This window comes from Lytechinus variegatus, chromosome 16 (assembly GCF_018143015.1).
Source record: "Lytechinus variegatus isolate NC3 chromosome 16, Lvar_3.0, whole genome shotgun sequence".
In the NCBI taxonomy this organism is placed as follows: domain Eukaryota; kingdom Metazoa; phylum Echinodermata; class Echinoidea; order Temnopleuroida; family Toxopneustidae; genus Lytechinus; species Lytechinus variegatus.
Window position 1 is genome coordinate 8,731,721 of NC_054755.1, and position 21,137 is coordinate 8,752,857.

The 21,137-nt window shown below is 36.4% G+C and overlaps 1 protein-coding gene across 4 annotated transcripts in view; it reads right to left on the reverse strand.

Annotated features, from left to right (window-relative positions):
* Nucleotides 1-9,013: 9,013 nt before the first annotated feature.
* The window catches only part of LOC121429653, a 51,981-nt gene continuing 39,857 nt past the window's right edge, over nt 9,014-21,137 (reverse strand). For 3 of the 4 annotated variants that reach the window (XM_041626799.1, XM_041626798.1, XM_041626796.1), the window contains 10 exons: nt 19,200-19,296; nt 18,270-18,395; nt 17,627-17,698; nt 17,116-17,187; nt 16,257-16,328; nt 15,803-15,883; nt 13,220-14,123; nt 12,750-12,891; nt 10,818-11,059; nt 9,014-10,123 (listed from right to left, as the gene is read on the reverse strand). In XM_041626799.1, the coding sequence (XP_041482733.1) occupies nt 9,956-10,123; nt 10,818-11,059; nt 12,750-12,891; nt 13,220-14,123; nt 15,803-15,883; nt 16,257-16,328; nt 17,116-17,187; nt 17,627-17,698; nt 18,270-18,395; nt 19,200-19,296 (1,976 nt within the window). In that variant the 3' untranslated portion in view covers nt 9,014-9,955. Of the gene's footprint in view, nt 10,124-10,817; nt 11,060-12,749; nt 12,892-13,219; nt 14,124-15,802; nt 15,884-16,256; nt 16,329-17,115; nt 17,188-17,626; nt 17,699-18,269; nt 18,396-19,199; nt 19,297-21,137 lie in introns of those variants that run through there. The other variant, XM_041626800.1, reaches the window with a different exon arrangement.

Below are 21,137 nucleotides of genomic sequence, written 5' to 3' on the forward strand. Positions count from 1 at the left end.
TGAAGAGTCTACACACGTCGCTGGTTGCATGCAGCGTGCGACACAGGCGAGTCCACCACCGCATGCAATTTGCACAGTTACTGATCAGAGAACAGAGTTCCTCGGCACTTTATGTGGCAGTCAGGAGTGAAATCCGAACATGCTTTTGCAGTCGCGTTGTTTATGATAGTTTTTTTTTCTAAAAATAAATTATTAACTAAATGAATAGAATGACAGACAAAATCAAAATAAACAGATACTTATAATGGAAAGACAAATTGAAGTTTGACGGATTGATACACTTAGAAGCTGCCGAAAGATAGATATAGAAGACTGATAAATAGATAGAGACAAGAAAGACAGATAGATAGAAATAGAGAGAGAGAGACAGAGAGGGAGAGAGAGGTGGACAGATAGAAAGAGGGAGAGATGGATTGATAGATAGATAAATAGAGAGAGGGGGAGAGAGAGAGAGATGTTATAGATAGAAATATGGACGGACAAAGAGAGAGAGAAAAAAGACAGACAGATGCTAGAGAGAGAGAGACAGATAGATAGATGTTAGATAGATAGATAGATGTTAGATAGATAGAAAGATAAAGAATGAGAGAGACAGAGAAGATAGACAAATTAACAGATAGATACACAGATAGATATATATATATATAGATAGAGAGAAATAGAGAAAGACAGACAGATGGATAGATAGATGGATAGAGAGATAGATAGAAAATTTAAGAGATAGATGTTAAATAGATTTAAAAGTGAGAGAGACAGAGAAGATTATTAACAAATTAACAGATAGATACTGAACTTATAAAAATAGATAGATAAATAGATAGAGAGAAACAGAGAAAGACAGACAGATGGATAGATAGATAGGGAGAGATAGAGAAAATTTGAGAGATAGATAGATGTTAAATAGATAAAGAATGAGACAGGGAAGATTATAAACAAATTAACAGATAGATAGATACTGTATACAAAAATAGATAGAAGATAGATAGATGGATGGGGGAGAGAACTTGAGAGATGGAGATATGTTATAGATATATGGACGGAAAAAGAGAAATAGATAAAAAGACAGACAGATGGATAGATAGAGGGAGGGAGAGAGATAGAGAATTTGAGAGATAAATAGATGTTAGATAGATAAAGAATGAGAGAAACAGAGAAGATAGACAAATTAACCGATACTGTAGTTTCATAGATAAATAGATAGAAGAAAGACAGACAGATGGATAGAGAGAGAGCTGGAGAATTTGAGAGATAGATAGATGTCAGATAGATCAAGAATGAGAGAGAAAAGCGACAAATTAACAGATAGATACTGTAGTTACATAGGTAGGTAGAGAGAGAGAAATAGAGAAAGACAGACAGATGGGTGGATAGATAGAGTATAGTATAGTATAGTATTTATTTCAAACCATATCAAACACAAACAATAGTACAGAATACAACATCATAGGACTCAGAATGATAGGTTTGGGACCCCAGTGAAGCACAGCTTGTTAACGGGGCCCCTTTACATAGTAAGTAACATATTTACAATGGGTGTATTAAACTTACATGTAACTTAAGAATAAATGATTTGACAGTATAATAAAAGGGGTAGGTAGAGATAGAGAATTTGAGATAGATAGACGTTAGATAAAGAATGAGAGAGACAGAGATTATTAAATAGATAGATACTGCAGTTACATAGATAGATAGAGATAGAATTTGAGAGATAGATATATAGACAGATAGAGAGAAAGACAGACATCAGCAAATCGGCAAGGCAAATGATCAAGGCAAACATTCGTATTGAACCTGGAAAGTATAAGCTCAGCTGCTTTGCAAGTACGGTTCTACCATGTCTACGGATAACTTCGGTGCGGACTTTGTATCGCGCGCCCAGCTGATAATGTAAACAAACGTAGACGTAGACTCTTCACTAGTCGCTTTTTGGCTACTTTTCCGGAAAATGCCTTCGCCAGGGTGTAAAACGGAAACGCGCGGGCGGGTCAATGGTGCAGTTTGATCACACACTCACGTAGGAATCCCAAGTATGCGGAGAGACACACCGAGGTCATAATACTTGGAAGTCCACTCCAATTATTTTTCAGTTTATTCACGATCATACATTTCTTTATGCATAAATTTCCTTTTAGATGAAAATAGGACTCTTTCGTGGATCAAATATTGTTAGATTTTGTCTCTATTACACTATAAATTAAGTGCCAATGTTGTCCCTCAAAATAAAACACCCCTTCAATTATTCATGGACGTGTCTCTTTAATTTTAAATTGTCTGCTAGTACTACGTACCGTATCATAATATACCGCAACGTTTGCAGTTCCATATGTCTACACGTGTTACCTGCATGACATCTAAAAATCTCAGGCAGGCGATGGCGCTCTTATTCATTATCCTACTTTCCACAAAAGTCCCCCAAATCCAAAACTTTTCATGTAATACATTTCATGATATCATTATAAAAACAATGATATTAATAGCAATTGATGCAGGAGTCGCGCAGGGCTGCACCAAGGGAAGTAAAGAAAATCATGAGGTAAGTATTTATATATAGCCCCTGTCCCCTCCCAAGCACAGCGGCGTACGGGGGGCCAAGGGGCCGCGGGCTGCGCCACCCCCCCCCCCAATTTTTCACAACTAAGAAAAAAAGAGAAAAAAATGGAAAGAGAGAAGGTTTAAATATCATATGATTTTCTGAATATTCTTTAAAAATCTATCACAAAATTGCATTTTTTGTAATGTAATAAAATATAATGTCCAAATTTGGCTTGCTCGCTTCGCTTACTCGCAAGTTATTATAGATTTTATGAGATACGCCATATCTAGCCCCATCAAAATTTTGGCCCATTACACCACTGCTCCCAAGGAAATGTAACAACTTTAATCTCCTCTACTCATATATGCCCCTCACGTAATGCGGCAGCCCGTCTTTCAGTCGGGGTTTCAGTATGGTAATGAGATATTTTTCAGTAAATCCTGATTTGGCTTGCAGTGCAGTACCTTGTGAACGTACGTTTGCTTTAATGTTCCCTCGATTGTTTATCTACTTATCAAGGTTCATGGTTATCTAAATAAAGAATAAAACAGGTTGAGTGAATTGGGTCATTTTAGAAGGGCGCCACATATAGAAGAGAAATGGTAAAAATATTAAGATTTCAAGAATTTATTTTAATCATTTCATTTTTAGCAGGGCTATATTAAAACAAAATCGAAATGGACATTCTTCAAGTGTTTATAACTTGAAGTCAGGGGCCAAAAGAAGCCGAGATTTCGAACAGCCGGCCCCCTTTTTTTTTTAACAAAGACGCATGCAGAAAAACCTTCATGAGGGTAATTATGTGTCCAACCAATTACATTTGGCATTTCTTTTGGGCATATTTATTTTCCAGTCGTGATGAAAAGTTTGCCCATTCTAAAGTAATTGCTGTTCATCTTTTTTTTTTTTTTACCTTACTGGGCAATATGCTTCCCGAATTGGGTAAAATACTGCCTTAAATTGGTTGGAAACAAAATTACCCACGTGCTGGTAAAATTTTACCCAATATTTCTTACAGTGAGCAGATAGGCCTTTACAGCTATAGTGTATAAAAGGACACGGATATCTGGACTTGGCGGGGGGGGGCGGAGGGGTAGGGAAATGTGAAATAGGAAAAAGTCCCTATCACTGAAAAATTGCAGAATGATTTGATGACAGGATTACGATACATAATTCTGTCAATCAATTTTCTGCAAGTTCAGAGCATGTTCAACAACAGTTAAAGGTGTAGGCCCATAGCGAGGGGGGGTCCTGTGGACTCCTCCCCCCTCAAATTTGAAGTGGGGGACGGCCCCCTAAATTTTTCGTTGATTTTTTTTTTGCTTGTCAATTTTTTTACCTATGTTCATCCAGAAATTTCAGGTGTACCCCTCTATTTTTTTGGCTTCCACCACCAATGTGTAGGCCTATTTTAATTCCAGATGGACTATGAAAAAAGAAAAAAAAAGAAATTGTTACATCCGAATGAGGGAAACATGGCAATTGAAATGCCTAAAATGACAAAAAGTGCTGATGCTAGTGCGACCTACCATGACACTACCAGTACTTAAGGCTAACACATAGGCCTATAGTTGAGATAGTGACATAATCACGGATATCTCTATTATCCGCTATAGGGTAAATCCACCCCGACAAAACCAAACCAGTGTAAAACTGATAATTTCACCAGATAATCAAAAATAGTACCGTATTAGCACAACACGGTAAAAAATAATAGAAATTGTGCGTTTATAACAAGCTTATGAAACGGGACCCACCGTCAAATAAAAAAAAATCACACGAAATAAAAAAAAAAATCATAACTACTTTTTATGTGTCATCCGATTATAATGAGGCATTGTGCTTGATTGCTTCTTTCATTCAACTTTGAAAAATAATTATTGGAAAATGACCCAAAACTGACAAAAGATCCTCAATGCAAGTTTCATTAAAGCAATATTAGGATCATGGACGGAAATCCCGGGGGATAGGGGTACGGGCCCCCTACCCAAAATAGTAGGGGGACACAACATAAAATGTCCCCCTACTATTTTTGGTCTTTTATGATGGAGAAAAATACATTATTTCACAATCAATATAATACATGTATTTTAGACTAAATGACCTTACATTCTGGGTAAAACCTTTTTTCCCTTGTCATTTTATTTTATTTTTATTATTATTATTTTTTTTTGGGGGGGGGGTAAATAACCTTAGATTTTAGGTAAAAACTTTTTTTCTTGTCAAAGTCAGCCCCTGCTCCCCACTACCTTTAGGGACAGATTTCCACCCATGATTAGGGTCCCCCGCGTGTCCTTGTACCAATAGATTATATACAAAAAGAGTGCATTTTCTCCACACGTTCATATAAACGAATTTGCAAACAGAATCTCACGAACTAAGATAGTTTGACCTATTAAAATAGCTTCTTTTTCAAAGAAAGAAACATTTCGAAGAAAGAGACAGTCTTAACAATGGGACTAAATCAAACAAGAAGCTAAATCTATAGCTTAAACATAAAATCGCTATGGTAATGACTAAGAGGCTATAGAGGGGGGGGGGGGATTCAGACGTCAGTAAAAAAAAGAAAAAAGTTGAAAATCGTCCTCCAAAACTGCATGCATTTTCGACCCACTATTATATCACACCATACTAAGTGCACTTGACCGATCTTATCTCCCCGCTTATCTCACGAGGCCATTTGACTTTAAGTGTCCATTGGTGTTGTTAGTGTTCATTTTCAAACATGATTAATCAAACAAAAGTATCTGAAAATATAAAGGTTATCTCTAACGTAGGCGGCCATGATCTATAGTTTTATACCAAGCATTCAATTTACTACGCGACAATCGACCCATCAATATCATCATAGTGGACGAACTATTGTAGGACGAGATGAATCATCCACATCATCGAGCTTTAGACAGTCGTCCAGACTGTAATTCGACCCCTTTCTAAGATCGCTCCACAGATCACTGTGTCGCTCACAATAATAGGAGCCAAAGGGAGAAAGGCTCAATGGATAAAAGTGAAATAAATGTTGATTACTCAGTATCAAGCAAACTTGCCTAGATTATGGAAAGTCAAGTTACTTTCATTCCAGGATATAATACCCGTAATGCAATCATGCGTCACATGGGGCATTAATACAAAGAACTTCCGTCAGATTTACATATTTCATTACATGCCGCTCTTGAAGGGGAAGCTCACCCTGACGAAAAGTTGATTTTAATAAAAGCAGAAAAAATGAGATAAATAGGTTGGTGAAGGTTTGATGAAAGTCGAAATCGTGGGGGGGGGGGGTTGTGACATCACAGACGTGCAGCTACACTAAAGAAATAATGTTTGCTTTTTAAAAAAAATATTTCAAATAAGTGATTTTATTTGTAAGGTTGATATATTTTAAACTTTTTATACATGTTCATATACCCACTCCTCTAGAAAAAAAAATATTTTTAATAACCACGGGCCTATTTCATTGAGCTGCCTGCACATAACGTCACAAAATAAAATTGAAAACTCCAGTTTTATTCTTTAACGGATCTTAATCAACCGTTCACCAACATGTTTTACCAGTGTATTTTTTATTCACCATATTCCATCGAAAAAAAAAAATTGATGAGAGTACATGATTATAGAGAGCTGCTCGTATATAGCGTTACAAATTAAAATCTATACACATTCATAACTTTCCGATTCTTTAATGGATTCTAATAAAACGTTCACCTATATGTTTCTATAATTTATTGCTCTGCTTTTGATAAAACTGATTCATAATCAGGGTAAACTTCCCCCTTTATTTTGTTCAATGGTCAAAATAACCAGGGAAAATAGTGAAATAGTAATGTCCGACCTGACGAAAATGTATAGGATCTACCAGAATTTTTGGTTGATATAACAAACGTAAAGATTTTGGAGCATGGGGGCCATGCCCCCACCAAAGTTTTAAGACCATGAAGAAAAAAGAGAAAGTGAATTGGAAAATAGTGAATTACAATAATTTGTCAAAATCTATCACAAAATATATGTTTGCATTTAAAACTTTTTTTTTTTGCTCGCTTGCAGGTTGATAGAATTTTTGTTCCATACGCCATGTCTGGTCACCACGATTTTTTTTTTTTGATGTTATGGGCAAATTATAATCAGACAATAATCAAGAATGTCATTTTGAAAAAAAAAACAATATCAGGGCTATTGAGCTATGCATAAAAGAGAATAAGAAATCAATCACTATTCGAATGAAAGTAATTTCGGACCATAAGCATTTCCAGATCAGCTTTTATTTTCAACAAAACACGAAGCATAAATTACTTTGTTCATTTTCAAACCAAAATACCGTTAATTAACAAACACATTTTTTAATAGTTTCTCTGACATCAAAACAAGATAGATATTTACACTGTTAGAACATTTCTACTTTAAAAAAATCCTGCAGCAGAATCTCGAGAACGCCTGTAATCTTACTGCATTTGTGTAAAATTACAGAAAATTTGCATTCGGTGTTTGTAACCTTGAGAATTTATTGTAATATAACTGCTTTCCCCCTTTTTTAAAACAGACCTTGTAAAATTCCAGAAAAAATGTACAAAATTTTTCCTGTTATAACAATTTACAGAATGATTTAGATTTTTCTTTCTTTAAAAAATCTTTTTTTTTCTTTTGTAAAATTTTCTGTTTTTTTTCTAACAGTGTACTTTTTGTATTAACAGTAATTGAACATCGTGGGTCCCGTAACACAAAGGTTAGCGATTGATTGTACACTTGATTTTCACGATTGATTGTACATTGTCAATGGAATCAATTGTATAAAAATGTTTTACGAACATTGCTAAGTTTTGTGTTACGTGCCCCTGGGGTCCAATGCAGAAAGAGTTGCAATCAATCGCAACTCTAAAAATCATGCGCAACTTGATTTTCAACCAATCAGCAGCGCGCATTTGGGACTTGCGATTTATTTTTTGACTTGCGTTTAAACGCAACGCTTTCTGAAACGGGCCCTCAGGTCGATACACACTCATTATATCTATATATTATATATATATATTATATCATATCTATTTGAAATATCAATTATTCTTATGAATATAGTCTCCACAAGATCACAATACATTATTGCCTCGATGACTGTAAATCATCACGAGTAATCAAACCAAGTTTAAAATTATTTTAAGGCGAAAATGAGAATAAATACAAGGGAAACATGTTTGTGAGTGTGCGTGTGTGTGTGTGTGAATCAAAGATATTCTCATTTTGCATCTACCGCCCGTGATGTGCTTATATAGTTATATTTGCTGATTGCTTATGAAAAGTCCAACTAAAAAAATTGTATGATGGCCTAACTAACTACTATCACGATTCGATGTACTTTGAAATGAATCAAAATAACATGCAATCTATAAATTCTTAGATTTATGAGGCATCAGTTACGAAGACACGTTTGTCACACAACATAACTCGGGGTGTAAAACACTTCAAACTATTCAAAAGTACATATTAGCTCTAACATGTTTAAGGTCGGTGATACTAATAGAATGCATAGATAAGCTATTTATAGCATCTTTAAAGATTGTCTATCTGTAAAACTCAATGCCAAATAATTTTGTTATTCTAATTTACAAAATTTTGAAAAAAATCTTTATTAGCTTTCATGATTTGCCGTCACCGAAACTTCAATAAATCAAGGTGTAAAAAATTCACTTGAATACCAAAACCAAAATGAGACCTTTTCATAAAATATGTTAGGTGCCAAGAAAGTCTCAGGAATGAAATGAATAATTGTTCACGTTTCATTAAAATATGAGAAATTTCTTTTTAGAAGTTTTGAACACGTCTGAATTTAGACTCCCACTCCGATTACCTTATAAGCTTTCACTGTCTACCTCTTGTATTTTTGTTTTCTCTCTAGTTTTGTTTCCTTGGTGTATTTATCTCTACTGTTTCGTATGATTTTTTTGGTATTGGATTTATTCCACGGATATTTTTTTCAACGGAATCGCCGAAAAAACAACCTAAAGATAAGACAGCGAGTATTATAAACGAATAAAAATAGATTAAAAAATATAGATAATCAACTTAACAGGAAAATGCAATGGTAAATTTGTAATTACTATAAATCTGAAATGGTGCCAAAGGGAGACATAGCTGACCACCTGGCTTGGATCCATCTCCACTCCCGAGTCCCGTGTTTATTTATCTCCTTGATCATGATGAGTGGCAATTAATCATTTCTCAAGTAATTTGTAAACCACCAGTCAATGTTTATTCATTTCATTGGCTCGGCTAAATCATTCACTTTTTCCACATTTTCAACACATAATCTTCAATACACAAAGCACGAGGAAAACATCCACCAAAGTTAATAAGTTACTAACAATATCAATACATAAATCAATGAATGAATGAATCAATCAATAAATATCATTATATTATCATTTGGGGCCCGTTGCAGAAAGAGTTGCAATCAAACGCAACTCTAAAAATCATGCGCAACTTCATTTTCAACCAATCAACAGCGCGCATTTGGGACTTGCGATTGATTTTTTGACTTGCGTTTAAACGCAACTCTTTCTGCAACGGACTGCAGAACATACAAAGCAGGAACAGCGATCGCGGCATGATGCAAAATTTTACTGACAAAGTTCTTAAGTGAAAATTAAAATGACAAGAAGATTTCTATATTGTTCATGATATTAAGTATTCCATTAGCATTGTTCTATTATATAAAGACAAAAAGAACGACATTGAATTCCTCATGATAAAGAGCAGGTGTCTGTTTCATAAAACTTGTTATAATAACAAATTCACAATAAGAGTTAAAAGCTACTGAAATCATTCAATCTGAATGGCTGATGGTAAATTTGTTATATAAATTGTGCATTTGTTATTATAAAAGTCTTTATGAAACAGGACCCCGATTTGTCCAAAGGGTCCGGGGTCACTTGACAAAAAAATCGTATATAGATTCGAAACGAAACTCACGATTTCCAATCTTGTAACCATGATAACAATAGATCTCATGGGCCTACTATTGCAAAATCGAAAAAGAAGAAGAATCCTTCGCACTAGTCCATTATTATGGTCCACCATGCTCAGAGGTGTCAAGGGGGGGGGGGTGTAGACATATCGATTTGCCCCCAATATTTTTGTAGCTTCCCCCCCAAAAAAAATATACAATGAAATTATGTTTAAAAACCCCTTGAATGCATTATAAATCCGATAACGTGGCATTAAAACTCATTTTAAACATACAAAATTGTCAATGTTTTCGTTACACTCATGTAGCGCACAAGATTTTAATCAACGCGCGAAGAGTGTGCCGAATTTTTTTGACATTTTTTCCCCCACTTTTATGCCCCCCCCCCATCTAAAACGTGGAGGATGCTCCTGCCCTTGCTTGCACAGGAATATAGAGGCCTCCTCTAGTCATGTTGCCTCTTCTGTTGGTTAATGTCGAGATTCACTGAGTCCCTTGAGCACTTCCAGAACCTTGGTTTGGTTAGCTTCGGGATTGTTCGATCTGCCATTGAATTGATCGTCCTTTTCAACATGTTCAACGTTGAATGATGGAGGATCCAGAACCACGAATGCCCTTTGAATCGTATTAGCTGCATCCTTTCAAAGAAAGAAAGAAAATTAAGAGGTATCAAAATCATTTATATTTCGATTTTAATTCACTATGGAGACCTTTATTATGTTTTAGTCTAGTATGTGGCATATTATGTGTGAGACCCTTGACTTTTCATCGGGCTCCATTAACACATGAGACGCTACACTAATTACTGAACTGATTGCTTGACGGACTAATTGATTTATTTAGCGATTGATTGATTGCCTGACAGATAGATAAATAGATATAGGCTGAAGATTGAATGGTTTATGGATTGATTATATCTGATGGTTGATGAGTTAATAATTGACTGATTGATTGATTGATTGACTGATTGATTGAATGTTTGATTAATTAATTGATCTATGGTTTTATTGATTTGATTGAATGATTGATTAGTTTACTGACATATTGATCAAGTGATTGCTTGAATAATTTAATTGAATTATTGACCAAAATAATGATTGATTGATTGAATGAATAACTGATCTTATTAGTTGATTGATTTAATTTGCCAATGTTCCGTTATTTTAAATTTGCTATAACAAATTTTATTGAAAAGCATCTGTACATGTGATTATTTGCAAACTGATATTAAATTTTGTTGTATTTTGTTGAAAATGAAATCATTTGTTGATATCATAAATTTTAAACGTTTACTGACTGATAGAGAGATTGACTAATATTTCATTCACTCACAGTTTGAACTATAATATTCTTGAAATACCCATCCATTGTGTTGGCGTTGCCGGCCTTTTGCAAGAGGTCCCATGACTGCCCAATGTCTCGTCTGATGACGTCAAGTTCGTGCAGGGTCAAGTCACGTGATTCATTTATCAACCAATGTTCAAGGAACTGCGCAACCATGGTGGGTACAATGGAAAAGGGGGTGGTAGCCTTGGTCTTAGAAGAAGGACCATCTCCGTCCCACATGCCACTTTCTGTATTGTAAAAATAACAGGAGGTAAAGCGGATCACAATAAATGCTGAATTATCAACTGTATACTCCAGAGGTGTTATGGGCATGATGGTGCGGGGGGGCATCGTCATCATTTTATAATCATCAGCATATTCATCGTATTCATGACCATCACCATCATCTCTCGCATCATTATCATTATAATCATTTTTGTGAGCCGAAGCAAAAGAAGAAAAGAGCCTGACAAAATTTGGCGCCATATTCAATACCAATGCGCTCATAAAAGGAACAACAGTGGCGTAACTACGGGGGGATATGTGCCCCCCAATCGGCTGGCCAAAAAAAAAAACAGGGAAAAGGAGAAAAAGAGGGAGAAAGGAAGAGAAACGTAGTGGGGAAAGAAGAAACTATGCTCATTATAAATGTTATATTATTGTATAATTATGTTATATTACATAAGAATAACTTTATGAAACATTATTTGCTCAGGGCCTATGTCTTTATTGTTCCTGGTGCTCGCATAGATTGTTTAACGAGATATATAATCCTGTTGTACTTAAACCTCCCGTTTTCAAGTAAATATACTGTACACCAAATATATTTCCTCGCAATTCGAGTTATTATTATTTGAAGTAGTGACAGTTGCTTCTTTTTCATGACTACTTAAAGTGATTGCCCTATTTAAGGTCTTATTATAAAACATTTCCTGTCCGTGCTAACGTTCACATGAGTTGATTGGTGAGATGTCTGCTCTTCATGAATTCCTAAAATCCGTCCTTAAAATGTCAATTTTTCTGATCTCAATATAAAAAAATTTCAGCTCGCGCTTCGTGCTCGCATCATTTGGTTAGTGAAATATGTGCGGTCTTAGTGAATTCCTGCAAACAAGCCTTAGAATGCCCCCTCCTCAGGTCTGAGTTTCCTAAATTTTCAGCTCGCGCTTCGCACTCGCAGTATTTGATTAGTAAGATGCGTATGATAATCATAATTACCATGTCTACAAATAGTGCTAAATGTGTTTAGATGTAATTCTAACAAAATCAGCACTAGATGACTATGCTGAGATATACTCTTAATGGATTCCTAAAATATATTCCGTTTGGGGTCAATACATACAGAACTTTCAGCTCGCGCTTTTGTTTGTTTAGCGAGGCAGGTATGTATCATGATTACAACAAATTTGCATATAATGTCCCTTTTTAGGTCTGAATATCAAAAATGTTCAGCTCGCGCTTCGCGCTCGCATTATTTAATCAGTGAGATACTTATCCGTTTAATGGCACTGCATGTCCTTAAAAAGTCTCTATTAGGTCAGTATACCTGGTGGATGTTTCATGAAAGTTATCAGCACTGACTAAATTGTCAATGCTGACAATTTCAGTGAAATCCTTGGTTTTGATTGGCTGAAAAGCACTGGCCTCTGACTGTTACTATGGTAACTGTCGGAGAAAGACAACTTGTCAGTGCTGACAACTTTCATGAAACGGGCCCCTGGCAACTGAGCACGCTTCGCGCGCTCCCTAAGTGACTCGAAATTTTTGCTGGTGCCCCCCCCCCATGCCGTGACCCACGGTAAGCCACTGAGGAGCAATATTCTGCTTTCCTACACCTACCTATCGAACATGTCGAATGTGTTCTGCGTGGGCTGGAGATATTGCCACATATTGATGGGATGATCCGGAAAAAGGTAAAGTTATTTCAATATTGCATACCCATTGTTTTATTTTCTTCTGTCGCCGACCAGCCAGATTTCTTGGATGTCTGTTTCTTTCCGTGCATGGTGGAGAGTGTATAGAGGTACGGGTTGAGTGACGAGTTAACAGGAAGGACGAAGACTGCCGTCCAAGCATACACCTGTTAAGAAAATGGGAACCTTGAATTGTAACGTCGAATGGGGTAAGATTGGGCACTTTAAAAAAATTTCAATTATAGGATTGATCACTGAGCTAAATGTATTCAGCTTTGTTCACCAAGAAAACATTAAATTGCAGTCTGGGATAATTATTGCTATGATAATCATATGTCAAAGCTTTGGTGTCAGTTGAACCATGGACCTATTTCGTAATAGGACCATGGTTGAACGCATTTATTGCATCCGCTGCAGCTATAGAAAATTTTAAAAGATGAATTCCTGACGATGCTGGCTGCATAAAGGTAATGGTATCGGCATGTCAGTATTCACCTGAGCAGATATAACAAGTTTCCCTGCCGCTGACAAGAGGCCCATGATGATAATGGGGAACCAGCAGATCAGGTCTGTTCCTACAATCAGCAACATCTTCCAAGCCAACTTGATATCTTCACTCAGCTTTTTATCATCCCTTGACACCTTCCCAGTCTGAGATATCATCCGTTTGGACTGCCGATAGCGGATGTAAATGGCCACGTAACAGAGCAGGGTTGTAAGAAAGGCCGCAAAGTTGGCACCGATGAACAACGAGATAGAGTAATGCCATCCTGCAGGACGATCAACTGTCAAGGGTAGGGCCAAACAGACTCCAGACTGCCCGTAGAAGTTGCCTTGGTTATACGAAGGGATCATCAAGGGTATGACGCTCACCAAAACTCCGATGGCCCATATGATTAGCTGGGTACATCTTGCAGCCATAGGAGAGAGGTGAAGCCCCTTCTTGAAGGGTAGGAGGACGTGGATGCACCGGTCAACACTGATCATCATGATGAACAAGACAGACGCCTCGCTCGATACTACCGAAAGCATTCCCGCTAACTTGCAGAGGACGCTGGACTGCCAAGCATCAGCATGCAAGGCATAGTTCCCTCTGAAGTATATGTCGGCCGACGCAATGGTGATCATGTACAGGCCCATCATAAAATCAGACACGGCCAAGTTCGTGATGAAACTCGACTGAACAATGGTTTTCCTGTCTCTCTTCTGATGGATCACCCTGTAGATGAACACGAAGCCGTTTCCGATGAAAGCGCTCCCTCCGAGGATCCAGATGAAGATCCGCAGAACTTCGCTCGCCATGAGCTCTTCGCAAGATGAAAACTGATCCCTCGGCGCATTGCAGCCGACTGAATCCACCAGTCCCGCTAGACAACAGAAGACGTAGCGGTCTGCATGTCTGTTGAAAAAAATGACATTCTTTCAGAAGTTTTGAATAAAGAATCACATTTTAAGGTGAGGCTCTCCTTTATTCAATTCTACAAGGATCCTATTAAATGAAATAAAACAAATCGCGTAAGACTTGATTTTCCCCGCCGCATCATTGTAAAGTTTAATATAAATATTCGTAAAGTTAAGTGTCTGTGTAGTGTGTTTTATGTAAGCCTTTCCTTGCCCCCCCCCCATACTATATCAATAATAACCTCCAACATTTTCATTTTATGTCACTGTATGGTCTTGATGGAATAAGGTGATAAGTGATGAGCCAAGGAAAGAACCCGAAGCCTTTAGGTATCTACATTTGTCTTATCCGGAGCCATTGACCACCCGACCTTAGACCAATTTAGCCCTATTGGCACCTAAACGTCAAACTTCATCCAAGGTAGTAATGTCCTGTTAGAAAGACTACATGAAATGAATATTTCTTAAAGGTAAATCATTCATACTTAAAAAACAACCATTTAAAGGGGAAGTTCACCCTGACAAAAAGTTTATTGTAAAAATAGCAGAAAAAATTTTAAAATATTGCCGAAGGTTTGAGAAAAATTCATCAAATAATTAAAAAGTTATTAGAATTTCAATTATTTGATTTGTGACGTCATATGCGAGCAGCATTCCTACATAGCGAATGGTAAAAAATCAACGAAATGTCATTATCTCATAAAATTGAAAATGGTTTTCGCTGTACCTTTTGTATGTCAATAGACAAATCACTTCACATCCGATCATGAATAGAAAACAAAATTAAGTCATCAGGAACCATACAAAATTTGAAATTCATGCATTTTATATTACATAACACATGGGTCAGCTGCTCGTTTATGACGTCACAAATCCAAAACTTTGAACTCTAATAACTTTCTTACTCTTTAACGGATTTTCCTCAAACCTTCACCAATATTTTTTACTATTTTTTCTGCTATTTTTACAACAAAGTTTTCTTCAGGGTGAACTTCCCCTTTAAAATATCCATCTCGAATTTGTAACCAATAGAAATAGTGTCAACTGATCGTCACATCATTATCAAATGGCCGTACACAGGGATAGGAAGGCCTCCCCTCCCCCCCCCCATTGGGGGAAATCCCAGGGGGGACAGGGGGACGTGTCCCCCCTACTCAAAATAGTAGGGGGGACACAATATCGAGTGTCCCCCACAATAATATTTCTGGCCTTTTATGATGGAAAGAAATTCACCATTCAAAATCGAAATAAAACTTGTAATTAAGGATGAGATGACCTTACTTTTGGGATGATAACCTTTTTTTCTTTTTTTTCGCTTGTCGAATTCATCTTCGTCGAAATGACCTGACATTTGGGGTGATAACTTTTTTTTTGCTTGTCAAATTTTCCAGCCCCTTGTCCCCCCTACCTTTTGGGAGAGATTTCCGCCCCTGCCCCTCCCTAATCAAAACCTATACCTTTTTAATGCAAATGTACTTTTAAAAAGGGAAGATTTGAACAAAACCTTTATTTTTTACACAGTAAAATGCCCCAAAATGCTTTCGCTGTAGGTATTCTAATACCCCTAGCAAAAAAAGTCGGCCTACAGCCAAGCACCCTTAAATATCTGATTAAATAAGTCATTATGATTTTCAAGTTATTGTTCAAGCATTTACAAACTAGAAAAAAGCTACAAACATGATCTGCAAGTTCTCCAAGCCAAGGAACATATCGTGTCCGATGTTCGTGGTAACAGCAATGTCAGTCCCACGAATATCCCTGAAAAGAAAGTGAAATATCATCATTAAATTTCAACACAGACTCTTGATGAATTCCTAAAAGAATATTATGTTATCTTGGGCCTGCTGGCAGAACACTTAAAAGAGCCGAAGTAGCTACCCGGGATTAATATCATAATATCATCATTTATATTTTGTTATATTCTGATGTTTTAAAGGTTCTTACAGATCTTGTAGAAATTCTTAAAGAAATTGTTTAGTTCATTTCATTCAATTGCATCAGAATATATAATTTCATAATTGATAATTGTATGATACTTTTTTCATTATTTGAAAAATAAGTAGGCCTTTACTCTTTGAATCGACAGATAATGGTAAGCTATTTGTTGTTTGAATGATATAAATATTCTTACAGTTCTTGAAGAAGGGTCAAATTTCCGAACGCTCCCGCCTCGACTACGCTGAGTGGATTAGCCGAGAGATTCCTGAAAGAAATTATTTAAAATGTCATAACTGTAAATCACTATCTGCAATCTGATCCCAACCACAAATGAAATACATTGATTTTGATAAAAATTCTAACACTGCACATCTTTGACTATCCAAATTTCGTCGGTTGCAGATACATTCCTGTTTGGGGAAGTCCTATTATGGCGAAATGCATTACGAATTATTACTGCCACCCAAACCTACAGGTTCAGTACCTTTTTGAGGATCTAACCAATTTTAACTTAATTTCACATTCATGACATTCCGAACCATACAGGTAGACGTCGATAAACAAAATATATATCATAATGAAGATACTTAACTCTGTCATTTTTTAAATAACTGTTTCACCTGACATTGAGCTTTACCTGCACGAGCTTCATGAATGATTCAAATACTATTAAAATAATGTGGGAAGGGTCCTTCTTTATAATAATAATGATAGTAATAATAATAATGTAGGATTTGTATAGCGCACGTATCCACCTTGCTGGGTGCTCAAGGCGCTCCTGTATTACCCCGGCTAAGCTATAGTCTACCGATTCTGGTGCGCACAGCTTTTCGAGGAATTACTTCCTGCCGGTACCCATTTACCACACCTGGGTTGAGTGCAGCACAGTAGGGATAAATTTATTGCTGAAGGAAAATACGCCATGGCTAGGATTTGAACCAACGACCTTCTCTTTAAAGGCGAGAGTCAGAACCACTAGAGAGTAAGAGCTTGTAGATATAATCTAGGTTTATTTCATTCGTTAACTAGGTGTTCAGTCAGATAACACTTACAATGTTTGTATCCGATGGAGTCCCTCAAACGTTCCTCGAAATATGCTTTTAACATTGTTGCCCGCCAGATTCCTGTGATGATTAACATTTAAATTTACTATCCAAGGCAAAATCTTATAAACTTTGCCTCATCAAAAGTTCAACATTCTCTATTTATGGTGATTGACACACTTTATTAAATTTTACAATCGTCAGAATTGATGGAAGCTTCTGATCACAATCTGACAATAACAAATATAACTTAAAAGGGCACAGTTGAATAGAGACTTGCAATACATGTGCATTTACTCTATATTAACCAGTAGTGCTTGAGTTATTTCTTGAATCATAACAAAATTGACGATAATCATAATACTTGTCTTTTTAACCCCAGACAACAAACTCTATATTTTGAAATAAATTGCACCACATGCATTATGTAGACTGGAAAATTTGTAAAATGATTAAAATGATGAAAGATTTACCACCCTTAGGCAAATTCAGACATCCAAATGCAGGCATAGATACTTACAAATCCAAGAGGTTTTTGTTTTCTTGAAAAGCTCCAAGTTGAATTTCTTCTAGAGAAGACGATTCTAACGATCTGTAGACAGATAGTACAAATGGGTCAAAGTTTTAGTAAACAAAATAATTTCCAACATCATGTTTGGGCTAAGAAAAATGATAGATATTTAAGAATTTCTTAAAGGAAATTATTGTGTGAGGATGTGTGTAGGGCGAGGGCGTGTGTGGGTGCGTAGTCGGTGTGTTTCAAAGCCTTCAGTGGGCGAGGCGTGTGCGAACTTTAGTGTGTGGGTGCGTAGTCGGTGTGTTTCAAAGCCTTCAGTGGGCGAGGCGTGTGCGAACTTGAATGTTTGGGTCAGAGTTTGTGTGGTTCCACGCCTTCAGTGGGCGAGAGCGTGTTCGAATGTGAGTGTGTGGGTACGGAATCAGTGTGTTTTGAAGTCTCACATAATTCAAACGTTTTAAATGCAGTCGTACACTTTCATAAAAGGGTTTGGATAGCATATTATTGCTAAATCCGCTTGTTTACAAAAAAATAATATCATAAAAAGGTTTTTTTCTAACTCGAGATCATTGCTAAATGTGTGACCAAAGTACAGAAAATGGTATTTAAAGCATGAATTCAGGTCAAATACCAAACCGTCACTTACAGAGTAATTAAATAAGGCATTGTCAGAGGCACGAGGCTATTTCCTCTCCCGTCTGTGACATCATCATTCGTCACAATGGTCAAGGACGCATTGCATGGGTCAGCTAGCACGTCACAAACCAGAGATCTGCATAATATCGCGACAGTGATACGAGTAATAGTGTGAGTGATTAATCATAATTACTTCATCGCAGAGTATATGTAAATCTCAAATCTTACAAAGTGACAAATATTTACTTAGTCTATTATTTATTTACCGTGAGACTCGTGCAAGATATCGCACATGTTCATTAATCATTACCATCACTTATCAAAACGGATGTTTACATTAATTGAAAAAAGGTGTTACATTGCTGATGGTTTGAAACTATTTAATTCATTGAAATTTAATTAAATGTGTGCATTGTAAGGAAATGTTTGGGCGTCCATTTTTTAAATTCCACTGACAAATGTCACCTTTCCATGTATTTGAACTGAAATTGATTGCATAATGCAATGAAATGAAGTAAAATAACCAATATTTTGGTGAATAATTATTGTTTCCGACCAAACTGTTGTTCAAACCCATCCAACTATTAGCTACGTCAGCAATTCTTTTGTATCGGACCTGAAGCGATGGTCAAAATAAATCAAATAATTGAATGAAATTATGACCTGAATTCCAATGAAGAAAAGTTATATTTCAATGAGTTATTTTATGGAGGACTGTAGGGACCACATAATCAAGCTTTGCTTTCTAGTGGGTTCCCTTATTTCATTCTTGTATCTTATATTATGCTTCACAATTTCAATTTTTTGAGACGTAAATGAAAATCTATAATACAATCGATCAAATAGAATGTACCACACTCAGATATTTTTACCAGTCCTTTCGAAGAGTGTGGTGGCTGTAATGGTAATTTAATATTGAATCCTGTTTATAGTTATTTACAATTTTCTTAGCTGTCGGGGAAAGACGATGAAGTCCACCGAGTCTGGGTGACAGGAAAAGGACAGTCCAACGCACGTACATCCTCCGGGACATTGTTCTGTAGGATGAGATGAAGAAGAGCCCCCACGATAGTCGTAATCGGAATGGTTCCATGACGTTTGCTCTTACGACATTTACTCCGCTCTAAATTCTAACCTTCTAACCCTAATCCTAACGTAAAACCCTATTGCAACCCCAACCATACATCTTTGACGAAATCAAGCCAGGAGCAATTGTCGCAGGAGCAAATGTCGTGTCACCAATCGGTTCAACTATACAGTGCGTCCCACAAAAAAGAAGAAACCCGTTTTCTGGGATAGAATTTAAGAATTTAGATATGTTTTTAGTATAAATTTGATACTTGTGGTAAGAGTGGAATCTCACCTTTAATTTGAGACCAACAGCTTGGCAAATCGTTCATGCATAGGAGATTACAAACAATAAATATTTAGTCACGTCAGAAACGATTTTTCGCAGAAACTCATTTCAGGGATCAGTGAGAGATTCTTAATGCTGATGACAAAGTTAGCATGGATGAGTGCCAATCGCGGAATAAGCACGGTCGTCGTACCACGAACCAATCTTGTCCAATTTTTTGCGCAACCTGATTTTGACATTGAAAACTCGTCTTGCTCATTAATGCGAGAGGTGTTCACCTCATAGTAGGTATCAGAATATATTATTGCATGATGATGTAAATGAAATTTCATTACTCATTTGCCTTTGAAGAAATAAGACATGGGAATCCCGATTTCATTTTTTATGGGACGCACTGTACGTACATCACTCTATGTTTATAGAAGCTGGAAAACGGGCAGACTTGTTGATTTTATCATTTCTACCCCTGGCAACCCGATGTTCAATTTCTGATGTCGATTCAATAATTTATAAATTGTTATATCATTTTGAGTTTCCGAATAAATAACTAATGATGATAATAACGCCAAGAGGTTTCATTACAGCACAACTGCAGTAAAAATGTAATGTTATCTTGAATGTATCTGTAATAAAAAAAATGAAGAAGACAGTATTGGCAGCATTTTTTATCGTATATCTGCATTTGGTAAAGTGGAAATTTAGGGGCGGCGACAGGATAATTTGATGAGGGACATAACGAGATAAAGATGGCGTTCTATGATCCTCTATTAAATTGAAAGTTTATTATTAATATTATCATGTTACTCGGACGAGGCATATTTTTCAAATACCACTTTTCTTCCTTTTCTCCCTTTCCCCTTTTGTTCACCTTAAGAAATCATAAAAATAAATCGCCTCTACCTGTCTGTGGCGCCGCCCCTGTGGACACTCAATGTATTTACCTTGAATATAAGCATAACAGTTACATACACGAGTAACAGAACTAATGGCTATCCGAATAACCTGGACATTCATATAAACTTTATAGGAATTTCCAGACAATATGTTCGCTTTGTTATCACCTCTATCATTTATGGTGATGACGAAAAATCCCATCGCCGTTATCTTGCTACTCAGCAGTTAAACAATTAAGTGCATTCATTTGTGTTTTAAAGATCTTTCCAAAAACTGTATATAATCAAATTTTAGGTCAAATACAATTCCCATTTCAGTACTTTATCTTTATGGAATATTTATTTTTGTCGTTCATGTTGTTGTTCCTCGAACACCGGAACTAAGGGATTGTAAACGTTTTCTTTAAAAAATTTAGTTTCAGTTTGACTGACAAACAAACGGCAGTTAGCAAAAGTTATTTCCTTGTTTCTTTTGCTTTTCCTTAACTGCAAAAGCTCAGGTGTTGATTAAAACAAAGTTGCAATTCTCTAATATAGAATTCAGGCCAAAATTAAACACCAGACCGTCCACACCAGAGAAGTATTGAAACCCGGGATTGAAACAACACCAGTTTGGAATCAAACCGAT